The sequence below is a fragment of the Papio anubis genome, chromosome 4, assembly GCF_008728515.1.
Source record: "Papio anubis isolate 15944 chromosome 4, Panubis1.0, whole genome shotgun sequence".
NCBI lineage: Eukaryota > Metazoa > Chordata > Mammalia > Primates > Cercopithecidae > Papio > Papio anubis.
The window spans coordinates 137629159-137654608 of NC_044979.1; the positions used below are offsets into that span (position 1 = coordinate 137629159).

General features: G+C 56.9%; 2 protein-coding genes and 1 long non-coding RNA gene across 5 annotated transcripts; 1 reads left to right on the top strand and 2 right to left on the bottom strand.

The window, feature by feature from the left end:
* Nucleotides 1-249: 249 nt before the first annotated feature.
* On the bottom strand, nt 250-8098 carry LRWD1 (leucine rich repeats and WD repeat domain containing 1). 2 transcript variants are annotated; one of them, XM_031665503.1, is made up of 15 exons: nt 7820-8098; nt 6945-7179; nt 6726-6842; nt 5674-5814; nt 5330-5434; nt 4966-5091; nt 4776-4890; nt 4499-4599; nt 4106-4313; nt 3537-3609; nt 3301-3441; nt 1114-1205; nt 814-969; nt 613-725; nt 250-508 (listed from the first exon to the last, which is right to left on the bottom strand). In XM_031665503.1, the coding sequence occupies exons 1-15, from the start codon at nt 7897-7899 to the stop codon at nt 368-370; spliced, it is 1944 nt and encodes a 647-aa protein (XP_031521363.1). In that variant the 5' UTR covers nt 7900-8098; the 3' UTR covers nt 250-367. The 2 variants fall into 2 exon arrangements, with proteins under 2 accessions (XP_031521363.1, XP_031521364.1); XM_031665504.1 differs by lacking the exon at nt 4966-5091.
* Nucleotides 8099-8108: 10 nt separating this feature from the next.
* Nucleotides 8109-17767, top strand: ALKBH4 (alkB homolog 4, lysine demethylase). Of its 2 annotated transcripts, none has more exons than XM_003895836.5 (3): nt 8109-8273; nt 14401-14598; nt 16319-17767. In XM_003895836.5, exons 1-3 carry the CDS (start codon nt 8151-8153, stop codon nt 16904-16906), a joined length of 909 nt encoding a protein of 302 aa, XP_003895885.2. In that variant the 5' UTR covers nt 8109-8150; the 3' UTR covers nt 16907-17767. The 2 variants fall into 2 exon arrangements, with proteins under 2 accessions (XP_003895885.2, XP_009201047.1); XM_009202783.2 differs by lacking the exon at nt 8109-8273 and adding an exon at nt 8280-8915 and having other exon boundaries at nt 14492-14598; nt 16319-17753.
* Nucleotides 17464-22682, bottom strand: LOC116274553. The gene is made up of 2 exons (XR_004183307.1): nt 21758-22682; nt 17464-18909 (listed from the first exon to the last, which is right to left on the bottom strand). It is a non-coding gene; the product is annotated as an uncharacterized LOC116274553 (long non-coding RNA).
* Nucleotides 22683-25450: the final 2768 nt, after the last annotated feature.

Here is a 25450-nt window from a genome sequence, read left to right on the forward strand (position 1 = left end):
ATGGATGGTCAGGCTTGATGCAGGCAGATGACCTGTTTCAGGGGCCTCCAGTTGGCGGGGATGAATTCATTCTGGACCAAAGCTCCGGAGCCCCGGGTCTGCTGGGGAGGCAGTGCTGAGCCGGAGGGAAGTGTGCAAACCCATGAGCTCCCATGAGTCTCTGCTCTAGAAGCCTCAGCTCCTGGGCCTGCCTGTCAATCAAAGCAGGAACACTTTTTCCTGCATAACTCGAAACACCTTTCCACAGGCTTCTTGTCCACAGTAGAGAGTTTAATAAAAATATTCACTGATAGAAAGACCCCCCACCCCCATCGGCCCAAAACTGAATAAGTTAGCTGTGTCCCTGGTCCTCTGCGATGGTGTGAGGCTACAGCCTCCCCCAGATGGCTACGATGTTGGAGTCCGTCAGGGCGGTGAGGTAGGTGAAGGAAGCATTGGCCACCACCGTGTTCACCATGGTCTTGGTCACCGCCTGGCCAAGGGCCCAGGGCTGGGGCCACTTCAGGATCTGGTGGGGGGAGAGAGGAGGGCTGGGCTGGGCTGCTGCTGACCAAAGGCAGGGTCCCTGATGCCTTGCCAGCCCAAGCCTGGGCAGGATGAGCCGGGCGGTACCTGCGTGGGGGCCTGCGGGGCTGCCGGCAGCGGGGGTGGCTGCTTCAGGATGTTGCTGACATCGTAGAGCCACACGTTACCCTCCTCATCCCCACAGAGCACGATCCCCTTATCTGTCAGGACAGAGGTGGAGCCTGAGTCGGGGCAGAGCTCCCAGAGGCCCTGAGGGGATGGGGTGGGCAGGCAGGTAGGCGGGCTCACCAGGGCAGGCGCTGAGCGAGAAGTAGGCCAACTCGGTGGGTGACCACTGCAGCCGTGCCAGGACCACCACTGCCACCGTGGACTGGCTGCCCCGGCCCCCCCACGTCTGCCTCCAGCTCCACAGGCAGATGGTACCCAGGCCGCTCCCCTTGGAGGCTGTGGGGGAGAAGGGAGAGCTGTGCAGAGTGGCCCCTCCTGGACACCTCCTCCCACTAGAGATCATCAGAAGCCCAGCCTGGGGACAAGTGGCCCATCTGTGTGCCCAGAGGCCAGGCTGTCCCGCGAGCTGGGCTCACTCACCCACGACGTCCTCATTCACAAATGCCAGCCCATCCACTCTCCGTCCAGATGCCTCGGAGCCCTCAGAGAAGACGAATTCCACTTCACACACCCTGTGGGGCAGCAGGAGATGCTGGTTGGCCATTCCTTGCAGATAGAGAGCTGCCTGCTCACCCGGGGAATCTGCAGGGCACCTGCTGGGGACCCTGCCCTGTGGGAATGCGGCACAGAAGATGCCACCAAAGATACATTCTTGGCCCCAGGAAGGTTCAGTTTGCCCTGGAAGGGGGAGCCAGCACCTGAGTGTCCCAAGTCACAAGTAGTGACCCAGAGGCACGAGGGGGTGGCTCTTCCAGGACAGGACTAGGCCAGGTGGTCTGAACAGGCTCTGAAGCGAGCCGGTGCTTCTGGGACCGAGTGTGAGATGAGCAGGGGCCCTCCTGGCAGCCAAGTAGGGCAGGTGTTTCCAGGCCATGGCCCAGGGGGCTGTTGGGGGTATCTGCTCTGACTCTAAAGACGGGAATGGCTGCTGAATGTTGCAGAGCTGAGAGCATGTGGGAGTGTCTGCTTGGAGAAGTGTCCCGGCAGCTACCTGACTCGGAGACTGGCCTGGAGCCAGGAGGGTGGCCCAGCAGCTAACCATGGGCCAGGCCTGAGCCAGTTGGGCAGAGGGCATAAGAAGCGTCTTAGACATGGGGACCAGGCACACGGGCAGGGAGGGAGGAGGCAGCCCAGGGGCTGCTGGTGAGAAAGATAAGCCTATAACTACCGCCGCTGCCACCAAGGCCCCTGCTGCTCCGTTCAGCACAGCGCTGCTGTGTGGAAGCTCCTCCTGGGCTCTTTGTTGTAGGTAGGCTAAAAATCCAAATCTTGGCCCAGGGCGGTGGCTTATGCCTGTAATCCCAGAACTTTGGGAGGCTGAGGCGGGTGGATCACCTGAGGTCAGGAGCTCGAGACCAGCCCGGCCAACATGGCGAAACCCCATCTCTATTAAAAAGACAAAAATTGGCCAGTGCAATGGCTCACGTCTGTAATCCTGGCACTTTAGGAGGCTGAGGCGGGTGGATCACCTTAGGTGGGTGGATCACCTGAGGTCAGGAGTTCAAGACCAGCCTGGCCAACGTGGCGAAACCCCATCTCTATTAAAATACAAAAATTAGCCGAGCGTGTTGGCTCACGCCTGTAATCCCAGCTACTCAGGTGGCTGAGGCAGAATTGCTTGAACCCAGGCGGGTGGAGGTTGCAGTGAGCCGAGAGCGAACCACTGTACTCCAGCCTGGGTGACAAGAGGGAGACTCCATCTCAACTAAAAAGTAAATAAAAAATAGAAATGCAAAGCTTACTGTGGCTGACAAAGCCTGGCGTGCCCTGCCCAGGCACCCTTGCCACCTCGCTGTGGGCTGAGTCCACCCAGCTGTGGCCACATGGCCAAGCAGACCAGCCAGCTGACCTGCCACTGATCTTTGCATATACCGTTCCCTCCATGCGAGCACCTTCCCGCCCTCTGCCTGCTGACTCCCTCGCCGGGCTCCCAGGGGGGAAAGCATGAGCCCCAGAATATCCATCTGCTGCTGGTCACCTCAGCAGAGTCCCCTGAGGCCCCCACGCTAGTGTCCCCCTGCCCGTTACTCTTTTTCCCTCTCCTTCGTAGCTGGCATCACACTGTGGGATTTTGACGGGCCACCTTTGCTTAGCGTCTGTCTTCCCCAGTAGGTTGGGGGCCCCAAGAGGACAGGGACCCCTTGCCAAGCCCTGTCTCAGAGGCTTTCCAGGTGGGACAGATGAGCCACAAAGCCTCAATGTGGCATTTCCAAAGCCTGCCTGCCTGCCCAGACACGGCCTCCCCTGCCCTCCGCCAGCTATTGGCCCCGCTTTACAGATAAAAACATTGCGCTAGCACAGAGGACCGTCACGCTGCTGCTGAGTGGCAGGAGTGGCTGGATCACGGGCACAGCATGGTGCGGAAGCCCCAGGTGAAGGGGAGGTCATCATGGCCCAGTCCCACAGCGGAACCCAGGGTGAGGGCAGGGTCACAGTCCTTTCCTCCTGAGCCTGGCAGGAAGGTGGGACAGGCCAGCTCTGTGAAGAGGCCCCTGAAAACAACCCTTATGGTTGCCCGGGTGTGCCCAGGCTGTTCTGAGCCCATCTGGGCCAATAGTCACCCTGTGCAGAGACCTGGCTTCCAAGGCGCCCCCTGCCCAGCCTCACCTCCTCTTCTGGGGCTGGTCCAGCCGCACATCCCAGCAGCAGCAGCCACCCTCGCAGCCGGCCAGCAGGCGGGCGTCCGGGCAGGAGGCGACAGGGCAGAGGCGCAGAGGGATGGAGGTGGTGTCCAGTGTGAGCAGCTGGCTGCCGGTGGGTGAGAGGGAGCAGAGCGTCAGCCCTGGACCAAGGTGTCCCTGCCCCAGCAGCTGGCCACTCCCCAGCCTCGCCCGAAGCGTCACCTGGCCTGGAATTCGTAGTCCTGGTTGGGCATCCCAATGTCCCAGAGGATGATCCGCTTGTCGTAGGAGGCCGCTGAGGAGGGAGTGGGGCAGGGGAGAGGTGGCCCTGAGGTGGCCTTGCTCCCTCCTGCTGGCTGCATACCAGGCTGAGCCCGCGGTCACCGAGGCAGGGAGGGAGGGCCGAGGCTAGGAGACAGAACACTCCTGGGCCTACAATCCCGGTCTCCTCGCTGTAACCTGATGCGGTGGCTCCAGCAGCCACCTCCTGTAGCTCATCCATCTCCCTTGCTGGGGGGCACCACACCCGGGGGCAGGAGCAACCCCCAGGTCACTGACAGGGGACAGAGTGGCCCAAACTGTTGGGAAACTCCAAGGCCACAGAGCAGGCTGTGGATAAAGCCAGGGTTGAAGTGCCATGGCTTCCTGCCAAAGCTAGAGTGGGAGCAGTGCAGCCTGGGGCCCGGCAGGCGCCTGAGCTCCCAGCCATCCCAGGGAGGAGAGCGCGGAGGCCACTGGGGCAGCAGGACAGGGGTGCTTGGGGGTCCCAGGGGTGAAGGGGAGGGGCTTACTGAAGAGGTGGGTCTCATGGGCAGGGCTGAAGCACAGGGTGGCGATGGCCTTCTTGTGGGCCCGAATGACCCCGCAGCAGAAGCCGGCACGCACGTGCAGCAGCCGGACCAAGCCCCGCAGGCCTGCGGCTGCCAGCACACTCCAGCGCTTCTTGTGGCCGGCCTGTGTGACCACCATTAGGGTGGTCCAGGCCACAGAAAAGAACTCCTGGGCGGGGGTTAGAGGAAACAGTCACTGGGGCAGAGCTATTGGTGTGAACACACGGGCAGGTCCGGGCCTAGGGGAGGGAGCCCCAGCATGAAAGAAAAAGGCCACTGGGCAGGGGGCCAAGCCTGCACCCATCCCCATGCTGCTATACAGGAGTCAGTTGGGCACCCCTGCCCTGCACTCACCTCGCCGGGCGCCTTGTACTTGTGGAGCACGATGCCTGTCTGGCAGTCAATCACGCACACGGCCTCCCCGCCGCACGTGGCCACGGTCTGGGATGTGGCCCCTGAGTGCCCGGTTTTGAGAGGTCAGATGAGCAGAGATGCTTCCCATCCAAGTCCTCCCTGCAGCCTCCTCCTCCCAGACTTGATGGTGCCTTTTAAGCTCTGTCTCCTGATCCCCCACCCATCCAGGCGGCCCCATTTCCAGCAGCCCTTGCCCCGCCTGCCCGCCACCATGTACCCTCCTCCCAGGCTGGCTCGAAGGCACATGCCCACAGCTGGGTCTCGAGGTCCTGAGGGCTGTTGTTCTTGCTGTGGCACTGCAGGAAGTGCAGGGGCTCCAGCTTCAGGGCAGGCTGTGTGGGGAGAGGAAGGTCACGGCTGCCCAGCCCCAACTCATCTGCCACCTGCTCCTTGCCACCTCAGCTCACCTGGCTGCCATCGGAGCCTGCCACAGGGCCGCCCTCCACCTGGGCCGACGGGGAGGCACATGCCCGCTTGCTGGGAGAGAGGTTGAGTGGGACATCGTCTGGCCGTTTCAAGGCCGCCAGTCTGGCCTGTGGAGGGGGCCTTGTGACCATGGGCCCATCTGCCAGGGGCTTCCTTCCTGCCCATCACAGGCTGGACCCCACCTCACTGTGGGTGTAGGAGGCCCAGGCTGGCCCAGGGTCGTCTAGGGAGCGAGTCAGGGCCTGGGGTGCTTCCTGGGCCCATGCCCAGGTCACCTTGGTCTCCTGCAGCTTCTCCAGGCAGGAGGGGCTGGGCCGGCCTCAGAGCCCTAGGAGCTGCACTCACCCTGGGCTTGTGGGCAGCTCCAGCTTCTGGGGGCTTCTCTGGGCTGTCAGCCTCGTGCACCTGGGTCCTACTGGAGGCCACCAGCTCCTCAGAGATCATACGCACCTGGGTGGGGCCAGGCCATCAGGAAGCTGGGCACAGTCCCAGGCGCCCCCAGCCCTGCCAATGCATAGTCAGGGGGAGCCTGTGCTTCCGGAGTTGGGGAAGGGCCTCTCCAGTCAACAGGGCTGCCCACCCTGACTCACCCCACTCCCACAGCCCCTCAGCCCTTCACACCCAGGGACCTCCAGGCAACTAGGGATACGAGAGCCAGTGATTCCCTGCACATCGGGACAGGGACGTACCCGCCACTGGGTGAACTCGCTGAGGGACTCAGGCCCGTAGCGGACATCCCTGACAGCCGACTTCACAAAGTCTGCCTGGGCCTTCTCAGCCTCCTCTTCAGGGCCCAGTGTGGCCATGAACTTCTCCCAGTGAGCTGTGACCTGGTGCAAGAGGGAGCAGATCCAGGCCCGGCCCACCCCAGCTCCTCCGGACCCAGCCCTCCATCCTGCCACCTGCTGGAAGCCTCCTGGAATCACAGCCTCATAAACCACACACACAGACACAAACACACACACCCCACCCCGACCCCACCCCGAAACAGCCCAGGGACCTGTAGTCCCAGCCACTGGGAGACTGAGGAAGAAGCATCGCTTGAGGCCAGGAGTTGGAGCCTGGGGAATATAGCAAGATCCCATCTCTACAAAAAATTTTAAAATGATCCAGGCATGTGCCTAAAGCCCCAGCTATTGAGGAGGCTAAGGCAGGAAGATTGCTTGAGCCCAGGAGTTGGATGCTGCAGTGAGCTATGATCACACCACTGCACTTCAACATGGGCAGCAGAGTGAGACCCTGTCTCTAAAAACAAAACAAAACAAAAAAAGGAAAGTAAAAACCCAGAAAGAGCTACTTATAAGAGTCAGGCCGGGTGCGGGGACTCACACCGGTAATCCCAGCACTTTGGGAGGCCAAGGCGGGCAGATCACCTAAGGTCAGGAGTTTGAGACCAGCCTGGCCAACATGGTGAAACCCTGTCTCTACTAAAAATACAAAACATTAGCTGGACGTGGTGGCAGGTGTTTGTAATCCTAGTTACTTGGGAGGCTGAGGCAGGAAAATCACTTGAACCTGGGAGGCAGAGGTTGCAGTGAACCAAGATCGCACCACTGCACTCCAGTCTGGGTGATGGAGTGAGACTCCATCTCCAAAAAAAAAAAGCACATAAGGCTAGGGGCTGTTAGGGCAAAGAGCCCCTATCAGTCACCCTCCTCACATCCTCCTGATGTCCAATTCCATCACTCTCCTGATGCCCCCTATAGCTCCCAAGCACACAATAATCCTCTCATCTCCTTACCCTGCTGGTCAGCTCCCGATTCAGGTTCTCCACCTGAGAGTAAGTTGAGGACGCATCCTTGCCATTGACCTTACGGAGTGTGGGCAGGAGAAAGGAGACTTTCAGGTTGTCATTGACCTGGGGAAGAGTGGGTGAACGGCAGTGGCTCAGGAGATGCTCAGCCTGAGTCCAATAGAGTCCTGGCCCCCAGTATGAGGCTGGTGGGAGGCCCCCACTTACCGTCAGGAAGGGGTTGCCCTCCAGGCTGAGTTCCTCGAGCTTGGGGAACTGGCACAAGGCAGTGACATCCCCCAGCTGGTTGTTGGCGCAGCGGAGGACACGCAGGTGGGATAGGCCCAGGTTGTCCGGCAGCGTCTCCAGCTGGTTGTTAGATAGGTCCAGCTCCTGCAGCTGCGTCAGGCGGCACAGGAGCTTGGGGTCCAAGTGCTCGGAAAGCAGCTCCAACCCTGACAGGCTGGAGTTGGGGGCAGAAGGCTTAGGGGGCGGGCAGGCTTTGCACCCCACACCAATCTGCCCCAGCTATCTCAGAAGGCTTTTTCACCTGACATTTCTCGCACAAGTGCAGCCGGCCCCCCCTCCCCCGTTACTTTATTTTTAGAGACGGGGTTTCACTCAGTCGCCTAGGCGCGATCACAGCTCACTGCTGCCTCCAACTCCTGGGCTGAGGGATCCTCCCGCCTCAGCCTCTCGAGTAGGTGGGACTAGAAGCGCGCGCCACTACTCCCGACTCCCCACCACTTAAAAAAAAAAAAAAAAAAAAAAAAAACTACAACTACTTTAGGACTGGGGGGCATCCTAGCCCCCTCTAGGATGCTCTTCCTGATCCTTCGGGGGCTCCTCTGTGCTTCCCAGGCCCTCTAATGGTAGCAGCAGGCTGTGCCCCTAACTCTCCGGGCTCCCTTCAGGGGATGAGGCCCCTCGGGGCTCGCGGCGAGCGGGTAGGGCCACGATCTCCCAACAAGAAGACATTTGGAGCGACTCTGCCGAACCCAGAGGGCGATAACAGGGACAGGCAGGCCGTTGGGAAGGGTCCCCGCTCTTCCCCCCGACCCCCGGCCCCGCGGACACAGCCTCGCCCCCTGCCCGGCTCTTACTCCAGGCTCCGGATCTTCCCCAGCCGGTCGCTCTTCGGGCGCCCGCGCTGCATCAGCAGCCGCGCCGAGAGGGGGCCCATGGCGAGGAGGCGCGGCCCGCGCCTACCCAGTCGGCAGCCCCGGCGTCTGGCGTCCGGCGTCCCCCTGCGTCTCCTGGAGCCCGGTACTGGCGTCCGCGGTAACGGAGCCCAGGAGGTGGCGCCGCGCGAGCCCGTGGGCGTTAACGACCGGGAGGAAGCGGAACCTAGGCCTCGTGCCCCCGCCCCGCGCGGACTACAACTCCCAGCGGCCCCCACGGCCGCGCCTGCGCACTGGCCACCCGGACGGCGCGATGGCGGCTGCCGCCGCCGAGACCCCCGAGGTCCTTCGGGAATGTGGTTGTAAGGGCATCCGGACCTGTCTGATCTGCGAGCGGCAGCGTGGCGGCGACCCGCCCTGGGAACTGCCCCCAGCGGTAAGGGATAGGGGCCTCGTCCACAGACGTCGCTCTGCATCTGGGGAAACTGAGGCCCAGCTTGGCCATGATACGGGCCGGGATCAAAGCCTGTGAGGGACCCTTGCGGTAGGAGCGATGTGGGCTGAGGAGATGAGGGCTTTAAGGAGCGGGCTTGGGAGTGGGGAAGGGGCTGGAATGTGGGTGGGTGCGATCACAGGTAACCTCGGGGACTCTGGGGGGATCTGCCTGCAAACCTCGACGTAGCCTCTCGGGTCTGGCGCTGGGAGCTTCACAGGCCCGCGAGGAGATGACACGGAAAGGGTCGATCGAGGGTGCTGAATACCAGTCCAGCGGTGCCTGAAGGCTGTGGACTGCAATGGGCAAGGAGACAGTGAATTCCAGTTAACTAATGAAGAGGAACTCAAGGATCGCTGCAACCCAGGAGTTGGAGGCTGCAGTGAGCTATGATTGAGCCACCTCACTTCAGCCTGGGCGACAGAGCGAGACCCTGTCTCACGAAAAGAAAATAAATAAAAGAAGAAAAAGAACTCAGCTTTTTGGGCTGGCATGGAAGGATCATGGAAGGATTGTGGTTGGTTGCAAGGGCATTCCAGCCCAGAAAACTGCGTGGGGTAGGAAGGTGGAGTGGTGATGGCTCAGGTGAGAGAGATGAGGCCGGAGAGGTTGGTGGGGGCAACGGGGGGGCGGGTGGTGTCTGACCACAGATGGTTCCCTGTGCATCAGCTGAGCAGGCTGGTCTTGTCCCAAAGGCCATGGAAAGCTCTTGAAGGGTTTTAAAGGAGTGAAGTCAAATGTGCATTTTAGAAAGATCCTGGGAAGGGAAGGGGCAGATATGAAGTTGTGGAGGCTGGGAAGCCAGTGAAGAAACTGCCCCATCATCCATAGTAGAAGTGCCCAAGGTCCTGTGGAATCCGTATGGCATGCCTCATGAATTAAACATAGAATTACCCATGATCCGCAGTCCTGCTTCTGGGTATATATCCAAAGGAATTAAAAGCAGGGTCTGGAAGAGATATTTGCATACCAATGTTCATAGCAGCATTATTCACGACAGCCCAAAGATGGAAGCAAACCAAGTATCTATCAAGAAATGAGTTGGGCTGGGTGTCGTGGCTCTTGCCTGTTATCCCAGCACTTTGGGAGGCTGAGGTGGGCAGATCACCTGAGGTCAGGAGTTTAAGACCTGCCTGGCTAACATGGCGAAACCCTGCCTCTACTAAAATTACAAAAACTTGTCGGGCTTAGTGAGGCACATCTGTAATCCCAGCTACATGGGAGGCTGAGGCAGGAGAATCACTTGAACCCAGGAGGCAGAGGTTGCAGTGAGCCGAGATCGCATCACTGCACTCCAGTTCGGGTGACAGGGCAAGACTCCTCAAAAAAAAAAAAAAAAAAAAGGCCGGGCGCGGTGGCTCAAGCCTGTAATCCTAGCACTTTGGGAGGCCGAGACGGGCGGATCACGAGGTCAGGAGATCGAGTCCATCCTGGCTAACACGGTGAAACCCCGTCTCTACTAAAAAAAACACAAAAAACTAGCCGGGCGAGGTGGCGGGCGCCTGTAGTCCCAGCTACTCGGGAGGCTGAGGCAGGAGAATGGCGTGAACCCAGGAGGCGGATCTTGCAGTGAGCCGAGATCCCGCCACTGCACTCCAGCCTGGGCAACAGAGCGAGACTCCGTCTCAAAAAACAAAAAAGAGATGAACTTGGCCGGGCGCGGTGGCTCAAGCCTGTAATCCCAGCACTTTGGGAGGCCGAGACGGGTGGATCACGAGGTCAGGAGATCGAGACAATCCTGGCTAATACGGTGAAACCCCGTCTCTACTAAAAATACAAAAAACTAGCCGGGCGAGGTGGCGGGCGCCTGTGGTCCCAGCTACTTGGGAGGCTGAGGCGGGAGAATGGCGTAAACCCGGGAGGCGGAGCTTGCAGTGAGCTGAGATCCGGCCACTGCACTCCAGTCTGGGCGACAGAGCGAGACTCCATCTCAAAAAAAAAAAGAGATGAACTGATCCAGAAAACGTGGTGTATACACACAGTGGAATACTATTCAGCCTTAAAAAGGAAGGACAGGCCAGGCACAGTGGCTCACGCCTATAATTCCAGCACTTTGGGAGACCGAAGCAGGTGGATCGCCTGAGCCCAGGAATTTGAGACCAGCATGGGCAACATGGTGAAACCCCACCTCTACACAGAATTAGCCATGCATGGTGATACGCACCTGTGGTCCCAGCTACCCAGGAGTCTGGGAGGTCAAGGCTGCAGTGAGCTATGATCATGCCACTGCTGCACTCTGGCAACATAGCGAGACCCTGTCTCAAAAAAAAAAGGACATTTTGACATATGTTACAGCATGGATGAACCTTGAGGACATGAGGCTAAGTTAAGGAAGCAGTCACAGAAGACAAATACTGCAGGATTCCTGTTGTGTGAGCTATGTAGGGTAGTCACAAGGACAGAAAGTAGAAGGGTTGTTGCCAGGGGCTCAGGAAGCGGAGATGGGGATCTGTTGTTTAATGGGGAAAGAGTTTCAGTTTTGCAAGATGAAAAAGTTCTGAATGGTGGTAACGGCTGTGCAACAATATGAATGAACTTAAGAGTTTTAATTTGTGGAAGGGGCCAGGTGCGGTGGCTCATGCCTAGAATCCCAGCCCTTTGGGAGGCTGAGGCAGGAGGATCGCCTGAGTCCAGGAGTTTGAGACCAGCTTGGACAACATAGCAAGACCTTGCCTCTACAAAAAATTTAAAAAGTAGCTAGGTGCGGTGGCGTGTGCTTGTAGTCCCAGTTACGTGGAAGGCTGAGGTGGGGGAATTGCCTGAGCCCAGGAGGTCAAGGCTGCAGCGAGCTGTGAGCGCCACTACACTCCAGCCTGAGTGGCAGAGTAAGACCCTGCCTCAAACAAAAAAAAAAAAGAAAAGAAAAGAAAAGAAATTGCAGAAAGTCTGACCTGCGCCAGTGGCCATGTGGAGGTAACACCTTCCCAACACGATGGATGTGGAACAAGGAAAATGAGGTGTCCAGGATCTCAGGGCACTGGGGCAGTTCCTCACTGACTTTCCAGCCTCCACCCCTTCATAGCTGCCCCTCCCCCTCTCCAGATCGTTCTAAAATTCACATTTGACCTCGTCACTCCTTTAAAACCCTTCAAGAGCGCTCCATGGCCTTTGGGACAAGTCCAGCCTGCTCAGTCGACACACGGGGGACTCCCAATTTTCATGTTTCCCATGGGAGGGCCCCAGGAGCGGGAGGAGATAGTGCCGATCTCAGGAGGTGTCTGAGCTGGAAGTAAAGCATTAGAAGGGGCTGAGGTCCCTGGAGGGAAGAACAGAGAAAGACAGCGGCCCACAGTGAGTGGCAGCCCAGGGTGTGAGGAGCCTGGAGATGGGAGAGGAAGAGGAGACGGGCCACAGAGCCCAGGGCTGAGGTCTGGTGGCCTCCGAGGTCCTCACTGGGTGACTCTGGCCAGAACCTCCGCATGTCTACACCTCCTGCCCATGATAGTTATGGTACCTTCCTCTTGGGGCTGTCCTAGGGATGAAACTAGATAATCCATGTAAAATGTTTAGTGCCATGGATGCAAATATTTCATTGGCGAAACTCTTTTTTAAAAATTTATTATTGACCGGGCTCGGTGGTTTAGGCCTGTAATTGCAGCACTTTGGGAGGCCGAGGCGGGAGAATCACAAGGTCAGGAGTTCAAGATCATCCTGGTCAACATGGTGAAACCCCGTCTTTACTAAAATACAAGAAAAAATTAGCTGGGCGTGGTGGCACGTGCCTGTAGTCCCAGCTACTTGGGAGGCTCAGGCAGGAGAGTCGCTTGAACCCAGGAGGCAGAGGTTGCAGTGAGCCAAGATCGTGCCACTGCACTCCAGTCTTGGTGACAGAGCGAGACTCCATCTCAAAAAAGAAAATAAAAATATGTTTTATTATTATTTTCAAGATGAGGTTGCCCAGGCTGGTGTCCGCTAGCGCGATCTCGGCTCACTACAACCTCCATCTTCCAGCTCAAGCGATTCTCCTGCCTCAGCCTCTTGAGTAGCTGGAACTATAGGAGCGCCACCACACCCAGCTACTTTTTTTTATTTCAGTAGAGACAGGGCTTTGTCATGTTGGCCAGGCTGGTCTCGAACTCCTGTACTCAAGTAATTCATCTGCATCAGCCTCCAAAAGAACTGAGATGACAGGTGTGAGCTACCACACCTGGCCAGAATTTATTATTTCTTTATTGAGATGTGATCTCTCTGTGTTGCTAAGGCGAGTCTCAAACTCCTGGGCTCAAGTGATTCTCCCGCCTTGGCCTCCCAAAAGGCTGGGATTACAGGTGTGAGCCATCGCGTCTGGCCATTAACTAACTATTTTTAATGAAGACAGGTGGACAGGAAGGGGTAGCGGAAGCCAAGGGAGAGATTTAAGAAGTAGTCACTGGCAGCGTGACTTGGGGTCAGGGTCAAGGATGGCTGCACAGAAGGCAGAAAAGAGACAGTTGAGAGAGGTGGAGGCCCCGGGAGAGTTGGGGGATGGGAGGCTGCAGGTACAGGAATGGTGGTGACAGGAGAGGAGGAGGAGGAGGAGCCGTGGCTTGGGAGGAGACTAGGCCAGGAGTAGTTTCTAGACTTTTTTTTTTTCTTTTTTGAGACAGGCTGTGTCACCCAGGCTGGAGTGCAGTGGTGCAATCTCAGCTCACTGCAATCTCCGCCTCCTGGGTTCAAGGGATTCTCCTGCCTCAGCCTCCCGAGTAGCTGGGATTACAGGCATGCATCACGACGCCCAGCTAACTTTTGTATTTTTAGTAGAGATGGGGTTTCACCATGTTGGCCAGGCTGATCTCGAACTCCTGACCCCAGGTGATCTGTCCACCTTGGCCTCCCAAAGTGCTGGGATTACAGGTGTGAGCCAACGCACCCGTCTTGGTTTCCAGACTTTCTTTAGCATAGGGGAGCCCTGAGAGTACCGCCAGGCCTCAGGGATGGTGGCAGAGCAGAGAGGGACATGGGGTGGGAGTTGAGTGACAGCCCAGGGTATAAGGATTGAGGGGTGATGCTGGGTCTGGAAAAGTGCCCTGAGGACAAGAGTGAAGAGGAGGGAGGCTGGGGCGCCGAGGAGCTCAGCTGAATGCTCAGCTCTATAGGGAAGGAGGCTGCCCTCCTCGGTGACCCTCAGGCTGGTGATAGGCACGGGCAGCCCCTGGGGTACCGGGGTGGCGTCAGCAAAGACCTAAAGAGATGAGGGTCCATAGATTCATGATAGGCAGTTTGGGTCTTCCTGGAAGCAGCCATGGAGATGGGAGTGCAGGAGGTGCTGTCCAGCCTCGGGTTGGTTCCCCAACTTTGCTGAGCCTCCTTTGTAAAATGGAGAAGGAAAAACGCATTGTACAAACCCTTCTCTTTTACAGGGGAGGAAAGTGAGAAAGGAAACCAATCAAATCATGTTAACTCCAGAGGGCTGCAGGCCGTCCGGTCAGCCTGGGGCAGAGGCTCTGCCTGCACCTCCCCCTAGACTCCAGCTGCCTTCTACGGTGGCCTGAGAGGAGGAATCAGCCATCAGAGGGTCTCCTGAGGGCACACAAGTGCCGGGGCTGCCATGGCTCCAGGACGCGTCTTTCCTTTTTTTTTTTTTTTTTGAGTCAGGGTCTTCCTTTGTTGTCCAGGCTGGAGTGCAGTAGCACAACCATGGCTCGCTGCAGCCTCAACCTCTTGGGCTCAAATGATCCTCCTGCTCAACCTCCTGAGTAGCTCTGCCACACCTGGCTAACTTTTATTTAAATTTTTTTTTTTTTTGAGTCTCACTCTGTCGCCCAGGCTGGAGTGCAGTGGTGCCATCTTGGCTCTCTGCAACCTCTGCCTTCCAGGTTTAAGCAATTCTCCAGCCTCAGCCTCCTGAGTAGCTGGGATTACAGGCACCTGCCACCACGCCTGGCTAATTTTTGTATTTTTAGCAGAGATGGGGTTTCACCATGTTGGCCAGGCTGGTCTTGAACTCCTGACCTCAGGTGATCCACCCACCTCGGCCTCCCAAAGTGCTGGGATTACAGGCGTGAGCCACCGCGTCCGGCCTATTTTAACTTTTCGTAGGGACGGGGTCTCGCTCTGTTGCCCAGCCTGTGGACCTGTGTTTCTTTTGCAGAAAACATACCGTTTCATTTACTGCTCCGACACCGGCTGGGCCGTGGGTGCAGAGGAATCTGACTTTGAGGGCTGGGCCTTCCCCTTCCCAGGAGTGATGCTGATCGAGGACTTTGTGACCCAGGAGGAAGAAGCCGAGTTGGTGCGGCTCATGGACCGTGACCCCTGGAAGCTCTCCCAGTCTGGACGGAGGAAGCAGGTAGGCTGGCCCTGAGCCCATGGGGAGGGCTGGGCTGCGCTGAGGGGGCAGCCCTACTGCTGGGGACCCTCCCCTTCCTCGGCAGCCATACCCCACAAACCTCCAGGGTTAGTAGTGGGCGACTTCCCCAGACCCTGGGGCCGTCTGCAGCCTGTGTGCTGCAGGACGTGTGTCTGATGGGCAGAGGTGCACCCGGGTACCCCTCTCCCCGTGATATGTGCTGCTGGGCTCTCTGCCCCTCTCTGCACCCCAATGGTGGTGGCGAGGGCACCCCATTCTCCCAAGCTGCAGGCGCCCCCACCTCCCATTGTCACCATCAGTGTCCTGTCTCCTCACACGCTTCCCCTTCCCCGGGCCCGCTGTTCCCTCCAACTCACCCCTTCCCTACCTGTGTCCAAACTCTACTGGAGGCTGGAGTGACCCCGCCTCCTCACGTCCCCTCACCCCCTCACCCCCATTCCTCCCTCCCCAGCCTCCATGTATGGCCACTGGGACAGTCAACATCCCTGGGTGCCCCCTCAGCCTTCATTGTAGCTTTTTTTTTTTTTTGAGACAGAGTCTCGCTCTGCCACCCAGGCTGGAGTACAGTAGCATGACCTGAGCTCATTGCAACCTCTGCCTCCCAGGTTCAAGCCATTCTTCTGGCTCAGCCTCCCAAGTAGCTGGGACTACAGGTGCCCATCACCACGCCCGGCTAATTCTTGTATTGTTAGTGGAGACGGTGTTTCACCATGTTGACCAGGCTGGTCTCGAACTCCTGACCTCAAGTGATCCGCCCGCCTTGGCCTCCCAAAGTGCTGGGATTACAGGCGTGAGTCACCGCTCCCGGCCCCATTCTTTTGTGACATCCTGTTGGATGTTTGTACATTTCATTTCCTCATTCATCTGTCAATGGACATTGGTGTTGTCAGTTTTTGGCTGTTGTGAACATTTGTGTACAGGTTATTCGTGGTTGTTTTTTTTTTTTTTTTTTTTTTTTTTTTTGAGACAGGGTCTTGCTCTGTCGCCCAGACCGGAGTGCAGTGGTGCGATCTTGGCTCACCGCAGCCTTGACCTCCCAGGCGCTAGTGATCCTCCTACCTCAGCCTCCTGAGTAGCTGAAACTAAGGCATATGCCACCAAGCCCAGCTAATTATTATTATTATTATTTTGAGACAGGGTGTCTCATTCTGTCTCCCAAGCTGGAGTACAGTGGCTCAGTCTCCACTCACCACAGCCTCAACCTCCTGAGCTCCAACAGTCCTCTCACCTCAGCCTCCTAAGTAGCTGGGACTAAGGCCTGTGCCACCACATCTGTCTAATTTTTGTTTTTTTCACTAGAGACGGAGTTTTGCTATGTTGCCCAGGCTGGTCTCGAACTCCTGGGCTCAAACGATCCACCGGCCTGGGCCTCCCAAAGTGTTGGGATGATAGGCGGGAGCCACCATACCCAGCCTAATTTTTAAATTTCTTGTAGAGAGGATTGGTCTCGAACTCCCGGCCTCAAGAGCTCCTTCCGCCTCAGCCTTCCAAAGCGCTGGGATTACAGGCATGCACCACCACGCCCGGCCATTTGCTGTCACTTCTGTCTCCTTGAGTCTGCCTCCTCCTGCTTCACCTCCATGAAGCCAGGAGGCTTTTGCTTGCCTTGGTCACTGTGATTGAATTCTTCGGACCTAGTCTGTGGTAGACATCTTCATAAAGTCAGACATCTCATGTTCTTTTTGTCTTCATCCGTCAGGACTATGGCCCCAAAGTCAACTTTCGGAAACAGAAGCTAAAGACCGAGGGCTTCTGCGGCCTCCCCAGCTTCAGCCGGGAGGTGGTGCGGAGGATGAGCCTCTACCCGGGGCTGGAGGGCTTCCGGCCCGTCGAGCAGTGCAACCTGGACTACTGCCCCGAGCGCGGCTCTGCCATCGACCCCCACCTGGACGACGCCTGGCTGTGGGGGGAGCGGCTGGTCAGCCTCAACCTCCTGTCCCCCACCGTGCTGTCCATGTGTCGGGAGGCACCCGGGAGCCTGCTCCTCTGCTCGGCCCCGTCGGCTGCCCCGGAGGCCTTGGTGGACAGCGTGATAGCACCCAGCCGGTCGGTGCTATGCCAGGAGGTGGAGGTGGCCATCCCCTTACCCGCCCGCTCCCTGCTGGTCCTCACGGGGGCCGCAAGGCACCAGTGGAAGCACGCCATCCACCGCAGACACATTGAGGCCCGCCGCGTCTGCGTCACTTTCCGGGAGCTGTCGGCCGAGTTCGGCCCCGGAGGCGGGCAGCAAGAGCTGGGCCAGGAACTGCTGCGAATTGCCTTCTCCTTCCAGGGAAGACCCGTGTGAGCCGCCTCCCTGGCTCCAGACTTGACTGATCCTGGGATTGAAACGGGAAGCACAGGACAGGGCCTCCCGCAACTCACGGGGTTTCAAGAGAAGATGGGTGACATGCTGTGAGTGGTGTGAGCCGCACCTGGGAGCGGGTTTTGATGGGAACGCACCTTGGGGCAGCCCCCTTCCACCTGGACCGTGGCCATGCTTGTTTTGGTTATTGAATTTGTCACAGTCTTGGGGACGTGGGATCATTTGAGCTTAAAAAATATTGGGGGCCGGGCACGGTGGCTCACGCCTGTAATCCTAACACTTTGGGAGGCTGAGGTGGGTGGATCGCTTGAGGTCAGGAGTTCGAGACCAGCCTGGCCAACATGGTGAAAACCGGTCTCTACAAAAAATACAAAAATTAGCCGGGTGTGGTGACTCGCACCTGTAGTCCCAGCTACTCGGGAGGCTAAGGTGGGAGAATCTGAACCCGGGAGGTGGAGGTTACAGTGAGCCAAGATTGTGCCACTGCACTCCAGCCTGGGCGACAGAGCAAGAGTGTTTCAAAAAAAAAGAAGGGAACATTTTAAATGATTTTCACCTTTATTATGCATCTATTTTCATGGGGTTTCCTGATATCTCACCGTCCAGCCCCTTCATTTGGGGAATGTGTTGGATTAGAGAACAGAGTTGGTTGAAGATTTGAAGTTTAAAGAGCTGGTAATAGCTTCAGAGTCAGGCTCAGCCTGACTCATGCTTGACACCCCCACACCCCGGGGGATTGAGGATGTGAGGAGGGCAGGGAAATCTGAGAGCCTCCTCCCAGCCCCATAATGCTGTTAACATGTGGGAAAAAGTAAAGCTCCCGGCCAGGTGCAGTGGCTCACACCTGTAATCCAAGTACTTTGGGGGGCTGAGGTGGGAGGATCGCCTGAGGCCAGCCTGGGCAACATAGTGAGACCCCATCTCTATAAAAAGTACAAACATTAGCTGGGTGTCTGGGCGTGGTGACGCACACCTGTAAGAGAGGCTGAGGCAGAAGGATGACTTTACCACGAGGTCAAGGCTGCAGTGAGCTCATGATCATACCACTGCACTTACTCGGCAACAGAGCAAGACCCTGTCCCTCAAATAAATAAAAGGGGAAAAAAAGCTCCTCACCTCCCACGACACCAGGCGGCTATTCCCTTGTGATGGGGCTGTGTGGGGGGCGGGGGGCTTACCTGGATGGGGGAGCTGCTCTGCTGTCCCTGTGGCCGGGCGAGAGGCAGGCTGTGGAGGCTGAGGGGTGGCCTGGACCCATGTGGCCAGCCCTCTCTCCCACCACTACGGGACAAAATGTTCAGTTCCCCACCACTTACTGGAAACTAAATCCAGGGGAATAGGAAAGGTTCGGGGCCAGCACCGCTCTTTACAGTCACCCCCAGAACCCTCTGGGAGCTGTCAGGTGGCGGAGCCATGCACTGTCTATAAAGCAGCATCCCAGCCACTGAGCCCCCAGGAGGGCTGAAGAGCCCCGCACAGACCCAGGGGAGAGGCTGCTGGGTTTCTAGTGGCTGTGAGAGCCCAGGGCCAGGTGGGTGGATGTGGCTCCCAGGCCACCTTGACTTTGGCTCCCTGGTCGGCTCACTTGGAGCAAGAGCATGGAGCCCTGCTTCCTTCCGGCTTCCTCCCGGTGTCACAGCCGCAACGGGCCTCTCACTGCGTATCCAGATGTGAGTGGGGTCAGAGTTCCAGCTGATCATCCCTGCACTGGAGCAGATAAGCCAGCCCGGGGACCAGTGCAGGGTCTCTGCCCCTGGCAGGCTGGGCTGGCCGCTGCACGATGCTCCAGCAATGGGGAGGGACATCTGGAGAACGATGCACATAGAGACTTGAAGGGGAGAGGCCTGGTGAGGCTTGGGGATGCTGTAGAGCAGGAAACCTCCCTCCCCGGGCCCCCTCCGTGCTCACCCTTCCAGCAGAGCACACTTTAGGAAACTCCATTACCTGGTAAGTTGGTGACATCCGAGTTGGGTCTGTCCTTGAAGCTGCAACACACAGATCCACAGCAACACCTTACCCAATGAGGATGGGGCTGGAGAAGGCCATGCTGGGAGGCTTCTGCCACAGCCTGGCCCCCGTACACTACCCCGTAGCCTTGTATATTTCCTTTTTCTTTCTTTTTTTTTGTGGGGGGGGTGGGGGTGCAGAGGCAGGGTCTTGCTCTGTTGCCCAGGCTGGAGTGCAGTGGTGCAATCATGGCTCGCTGCAGCCTCGACCTCCTGGGCTCAAGTGATCCTCCCCCTCTGCCTCTCCAGTAGCTGGAACTACAGGCGTGTGCCACCATCCCCAGCTAGTTGTCTTGTTTTGTTTTGATTTTCAGTGGAGATAGAGTCTTGCTATGTTGCCCAGGCTGGTCTCAAACTCCTGGGCTCAAAAGCGATCCGCCTGCCTCAGCCTCCCAAAGCGCTGGGAATAATGGGCGTGAGCCCCTCCGCCCAGCCTGCCCCATGTGTTTCTGCAGGGCTGGGCCCCAGGAGCCACCGCCTGCAGGGTAAAGTCTGCTTACCTGTGTTTGGGGTGGCAGTTTCCGCATCCGTCAGCACGCTTACCTCAGCAGACCTCGACCTCCCTGGGCTCAGATGATTCTCCCACCTCAGCCTCCCCAGTAGCTGGGACTACAAGCACACACCACCAAGCCCGGGTAATTCTTGTATTTTTGTAGAGTCAGGGTCTCGAGATGTTGCCCAGGCTGGTCTCGAACTCCTTGGCTCAAGCGATCCGCCCACCTCAGCCTCCCAAAGTGTTGGGATTACAGGTGTGAGCTATAGGTTGTCAGGTTCTACATGGGTTTCGGCTCCTGTCTGGGCCTTGCCCTCCTGGGCCCCACCAGGGCTCTGCAGCATCTGAGGCAAAAAGTCTTGGGCTGGGTGAGGTGGCTCATGCCTATAATCCTAGGACTTTGGGAGGCTGAGGCAGGAGGATCACTTGAGGTCAGGAGTTCAAGACCAGCCTGACCAACATGGCAAAACCCCGTTTCTACTAAAAATACAAAAATTAGCCAGGCGTGATGGTGGGTGCTTATAATCCTAGGTACTCAGGAGGCTGAGGCAGGAGAATCACTTGAGCCCGGGAGGCGGAGGTTACAGTGAGCCAAGATCGCACCATTGCACTCCACCCTGGACAACAGAGTGAGACTCTATCTGGAAAAAAAAAAGAAAGAAAGAAAAAAGTCTGTGTCGATGATCTGCTGGGTGTGGAGTGGGTTCCTCCATGCCAGTGATTTGTGTCCTGCCCTTGACAGGGGTGGGGCATGTTTTCCCTTTAAGGAAATGGCAGCCTCCACCGGAAGTGCAGTCTGTCTCAAGGCTGGTGGGCTTGCTGGCCCAGGGCTTGGTACTGAGGCCACTGCTCAGCCCAAGGGGCAGCCTGGCCTCTTAGGGTTGGCAGAACCAAGGCACTGCCCCAAACGCTTTCCATGGAGTGGTGCCAGTTGCTTGGCACACCTGATTCCTAGCAGCCTCTAGGGTGAAGTGCCAGAGTTAAAAATAATAACAAGGCCTGGTGCAGTGGCTCATACCTGTAATCCAGCACTTTGGGAGGCGGAGGCCAGCAGATCACTTGAGGCCAGGAGTTTGAAACCAGCCTGGCCAATGTGGTGAAACCCAGTCTCTACTAAAAATACCAAAAAAAAAAAGAAAAAAAAAAAAGAGGCTGGGTGCGGCGGTTCACACCTATAACCCCAGCACTTTGGGAGGCTGAGGCAGGCAGTCATCTGAGGTCAGGAGTTCGAGACCTGGTCAGCCTGGCCGACATGGAGAAACCCCATCTCTACTAAAAATACAAAAATAAGCCAGGCGTGTTGGTGCATGCCTGTAGTCCCAGCTACTCAAGAGGCTGAGGCAGGAGAATCGTTTGAACCTGGGAGGCAGAGGTTGCAGTGAGCTGAGATCGTGCCACTGCCCTCCAGCCTGGGCAACAAGAGTGAAACTCCATCTCAAAAAACAACAACAATTAACTGGGCATGGTGGTGGTGCATGCCTATAGTCCCAGCTTTTCAGGAGGCTGAGGCAGGAGAATTGCTTGAACCCAGGAAGTGGAGGTTGCAGCAAGCTGAGATCATGCCACTGTACTCCAACCTGGGCGATAGAGAGAGACTGTCTCGAAAAAACAAAACAAAACAAAACAAATTCTTTCCTAGAAGGGGGCCTCTACCTCAGTGGGCGACAAAATACAGAACGGGCCAGGCATAGTGGCTCACACCTGTAATCCCAGCACTTTGGGAGGCCAAGGCAGGAGGATCGCTTGAGGCCAGAAGTTCAAGACCACACTGAGCAACATAGCAAGATCCCATCTCTACAAAAAACATTAGCTGGGCATGGTGGTGTGTGCACCTGTAGTCCCAGCTACTTGGGAGGCTGAGGTGGGAGGATTGCTTGTGCCCAGAAGCTGGAGCCTGCAGAGAGCTATGATTGTACCACTGCACTTTGGCTCTGGCCTGGGCAATAGAGCCAGACCGTCTCTAAAATAAACCTACATTTTTAAAAACATAGACTGGGCGCAGTGGCTCACACCTCTAATCCCAGCACTTTGGGAGGCCGAGGTGGGCAGATCACAAGGTCAGGAGTTCGAGACCAGCCTGGCCAACATGGTGAAAACCCGTCTCTACTAAAAATACAAAAATCAGCCAAGCATGGTGGTGTGTGCCTGTAATCCCAACTACTTGGAAGGCTGAGGCACAAGATCGTTTGAACCCAGAGGGAGGAGGCTGCAGTGAGCCAAGATCATGCCACCGCATTCCAGCTTGGGTGACAGAGCCACTCTGAATTTAAAAAAAAAAAAAAAAGCTGTCTGGTGCTTCCTCAGCAGTGCCACCAGCCCACAGGAGGGACCCACCTGTTCCTGCTGCCCCACAGTGACCTGGGGCTGGAGAATGTCCCAAGGCGACCAGTGCTCCAGTGGCTCCTCTCCTGAAGGGACTGGGGGGACCTCCAAGCCGACCCTGTCCAGGTGGGCTCTGTTGTCACTCAGCCACCCTCTGGGGCTGCCCCTTCCTTTGTTTCTGGAAAGAGAGGGACTGTCTGGGAGGGGAAGCGGCAGGCAGAGGCACCCTGTGCTCTCGGGGTCCCAGCTGACTGGAGCCCCATGGCGGCGTGTCTGGACCTGAGCACCCTGCCTCCATTCTACAGATGTCCACGCCCCCTTCCCGGGGCAGCCTGGGAGGACACTGGCCAGTGACCAGTGACAGGAGGCCAGAGGGCGCTACAGGAGAAGGTTTTTATGCCATGATGGGGGTCCCCCAGTCAGCAGATGCCAGGGGAGGGCCAGGGGCTGCAGTTTATCCCCTCTGCCCACAGCGTCCCCCCAAGAACAGAAAGACTTTGAATAGCGTCACTGGTTTATTCAGTTTCATCCAGGGCAACTGTTTTAAAAACCCGCACACAGGACAGTGGATGTGTCTGCTGCATGCATAGATCATCAGCACGAGGCGGGTAAGGGCTGCAGCTGAGTCCGGATCCACTCAGGCTTACGTGGTCCGGTCCTCAGCAAACCCTCCTAGAAGACGCGAAAACACATTCTGCCTTCCAAGTTTCTAAACCAGAAACACCTGTGTTTTGAAACAGGTGGTCAGGTACTAAACGGAGAGGGTGTCCCACGTGGGAGGGGCCTTGGCATGTCTAGGCACCGGGAAGACTGTGCTCCAAATTAGGACGGGCCCCGGCTGGCTCCAGGGCAAACTGAGGCAGAGGCCCCAGTTCTTTTTTTTTTTTTTTTTTTTTTTTTTAAACAGAGTCTCTGGCCGGGAGCGGTGGCTCAAACCTGTAATCCCAGCACTTTGGGAGGCCGAGACGGGCGGATCACGAGGTCAGGAGATGGAGACCATCCTGGCTAACACGGTGAAACCCCATCTCTACTAAAAAAATACAAAAAAACTAGCCATGCGAAGTGGCGGGCGCCTGTAGTCCCAGCTACTCGGGAGGCTGAGGCAGGAGAATGGCGTAAACCCAGGAGGCGGAGCTTGCAGTGAGCTGAGATCTGGCCACTGCACTCCAGCCTGGGCGACAGAGAGAGATTCCGTCTCAAAAAAAAAAAACAAAAAAACAACAACAGAGTCTCGTTCTTTACCCAGGCTGGAGTGCAGTGGCGTGATCTTGTCTCACTGCATCCTCTGCCTCCCGGGCTCAAGTGATTCTCCTGCCTCTGCCTCCTGGGTAGCTGGGATTACAGGGGTGTGTCACCACGCCCGGCTAATTTTTGTATTTTTAGTAGAGATGGGGTTTCACCACGTGGGCCAGGCTGGTCTCGAACTCCTGATCTCAGGCGATCCGCCCGCCTCTGTGTCCCAAAGTGCTGTGATTACAGATGTGAGCCACCACGCCCGGCCTGGAGGCCTCTGTTCTTAAACACTGTTCAAAGACAGGCTAAACCTCCAGAAACTGAATTTCTAGGCTGCAATGGCGTTCCCCATCGCCCATGCTGCCCCTCAAGGTGTTTCTGCAGCTCCGACAACAGCTCACCCTCCGTCTCCCCACAGGCTCTGGGGTGACCCTGAGGTTTCCTCTCCCAGCCACCATGGCCCTACCCATGGTCACTGCTATTCCCACAGCAATGGTTTGCCTCATTCCTCGAAACTAGAAAGTCTGGAGCTGGGAGAACAAGAACTCTAGGAGAAAGAGAACAGGAAATTCCAACACCGTCATCCTCTTAATCAGAGAGCTAGACTTGAATGTGGCTCCGTCCCCACCCACGTGCCACCATCACTGGGCACTTAATACCTGCCTGGATGCTGCCAGGTCAAGAACTCTGCCTGGGGACCAGGTACACTAACTGGCCCCCAGATGGCACTGGAGATGCGTTCCATAGTCTGGGGAGTGTGGCACTGCGTGGGCAGGGGCACAGATGCTGCAGGAAGGTGGGAGGCAGGAGAAGGCCCAGCAGGGCCCCTCCCAAAAGGCTCAGGCCAGGGTAAGAGGCTGCCACCTCTCCCAGCCACGAGGAGCCATTCATTTAGAAGAGCCGGCCTGTCTTGACCCAAAGCCACTCCTTGGAGGGACACTGACATGCTGACATTCTTTTCTTTTTCTTTCTTTTTTTTTCAGAGACAGGGTCTCACTCTGTCGCCCAGGCTGGAGTACAGTGGCACAATCTTGGCTCACCACAACCTCTGCCTCCTGGGTTCAAATGATTCTCCTGCCTCAGCCTCCCAAGTAGCTGGGATTACAGGTGAGCACCACCATGCCCAGCTAATTTTTTGTATTGTTAGTAGGGACAGAGTTTCACCATGTTGGCCAGGCTGGTCTCAAACTCCTGACCTCAAGTGATCCACCCACCTCAGTTTCCCAAAGTGCTGAGATTACAGGCGTGAGCCACCGTGCCCGGCCAGTAGCGCAATCATAGTTCACTGCAGCCTCTACTTCCCCAGCTCAAGCAATCCTCCTGCCTCAGCCTCCCAAGTAGCTGGAACTACAGGCATGCACTACCACGCCCAGCTAATTTATTTTTATTTAATTAATTTATTATTTTTTGAGACAGAGTTTTGCTCTGTCGCCCAGGCTGGAGTGCAGTGGCACGATCTCGGCTCACTGCAACCTCTGCCTCCTGGATTCAAGCAATTCTCTTGCCTCAGCCTGCCAAGTAGCTGGGATTACAGGTACCCGCCACCATACCCGGCTAATTTTTTGTATTTTTACTAGAGATGGTTTCACCATGTTGTTGCCGAGGCTGGTCTTAAACTCCTGATCTCAAGTGATCTGCCCACCTCGGCCTCCCAAAGTGCTAAGATTACAGGCATGAGCCATTGCACCCGGCCTGGCTAATTTAAAATAATTTTTTTAGAGATGGAGTCTTGCTATGTTGCCCAGGCTGGTCTCGCACCCCTAGGCCCACGTGATCTTCCCTCCTCGGCCTTCCAAAGTGCTGGGATGACAGGCGTGCGCCACCTTGCCTGGCCAACACTGACATTCTTTAGCAAAGCAAACACATATTAAACCATAAGAGGTGTTTCTACAGGCTGCAGGAAAGTACAGACGTGCTGGAGGGCAAGGGTCACAGACAGATGTCTGCAGGGGACACAAAGGATGAACCCCTCAGAAGACACAGGGCTCTTCTCCGGCCCCCAAGGATGCCACAACTTTCTCGTGGGGACCCTCGGCGTGACTCCCCAAGGGCCCCTCAGCACGGGGAATTGCGTGTCAGGGTCTCTGTTCTCTGCTGCAGCCACATTTCCAGAGACCCCAACCAGGCCACCCAGAATTCCATGGCACAGCCAACCCGGACCCCGGAGAGAGCGTAAGCCTTTACAAGAGATGTGATCAGAGCATGAAGAAGCCCAGTGACTTTTTTTTTTTTTTTTTTTGTAGATGAAGTTTTGCTCTTGTTGCCCAGGCTGTAGTGCAATGGCATGATCTCGGCTCACTGCAACTTCTGCCTCCTGGGTTCAAGTGATTCTCCTCCTGCCTCAGCCTCCTGAGTAGCTGGGACTACACACCCGCCACCACACCCGGTTAATTTGTTTTTTGTTTTTTTTTTTTTGGAGATGGAGTCTCGCTCTGTCGCCCAAGCTGGAGTGCAGTGGCGTGATCTCAGCTC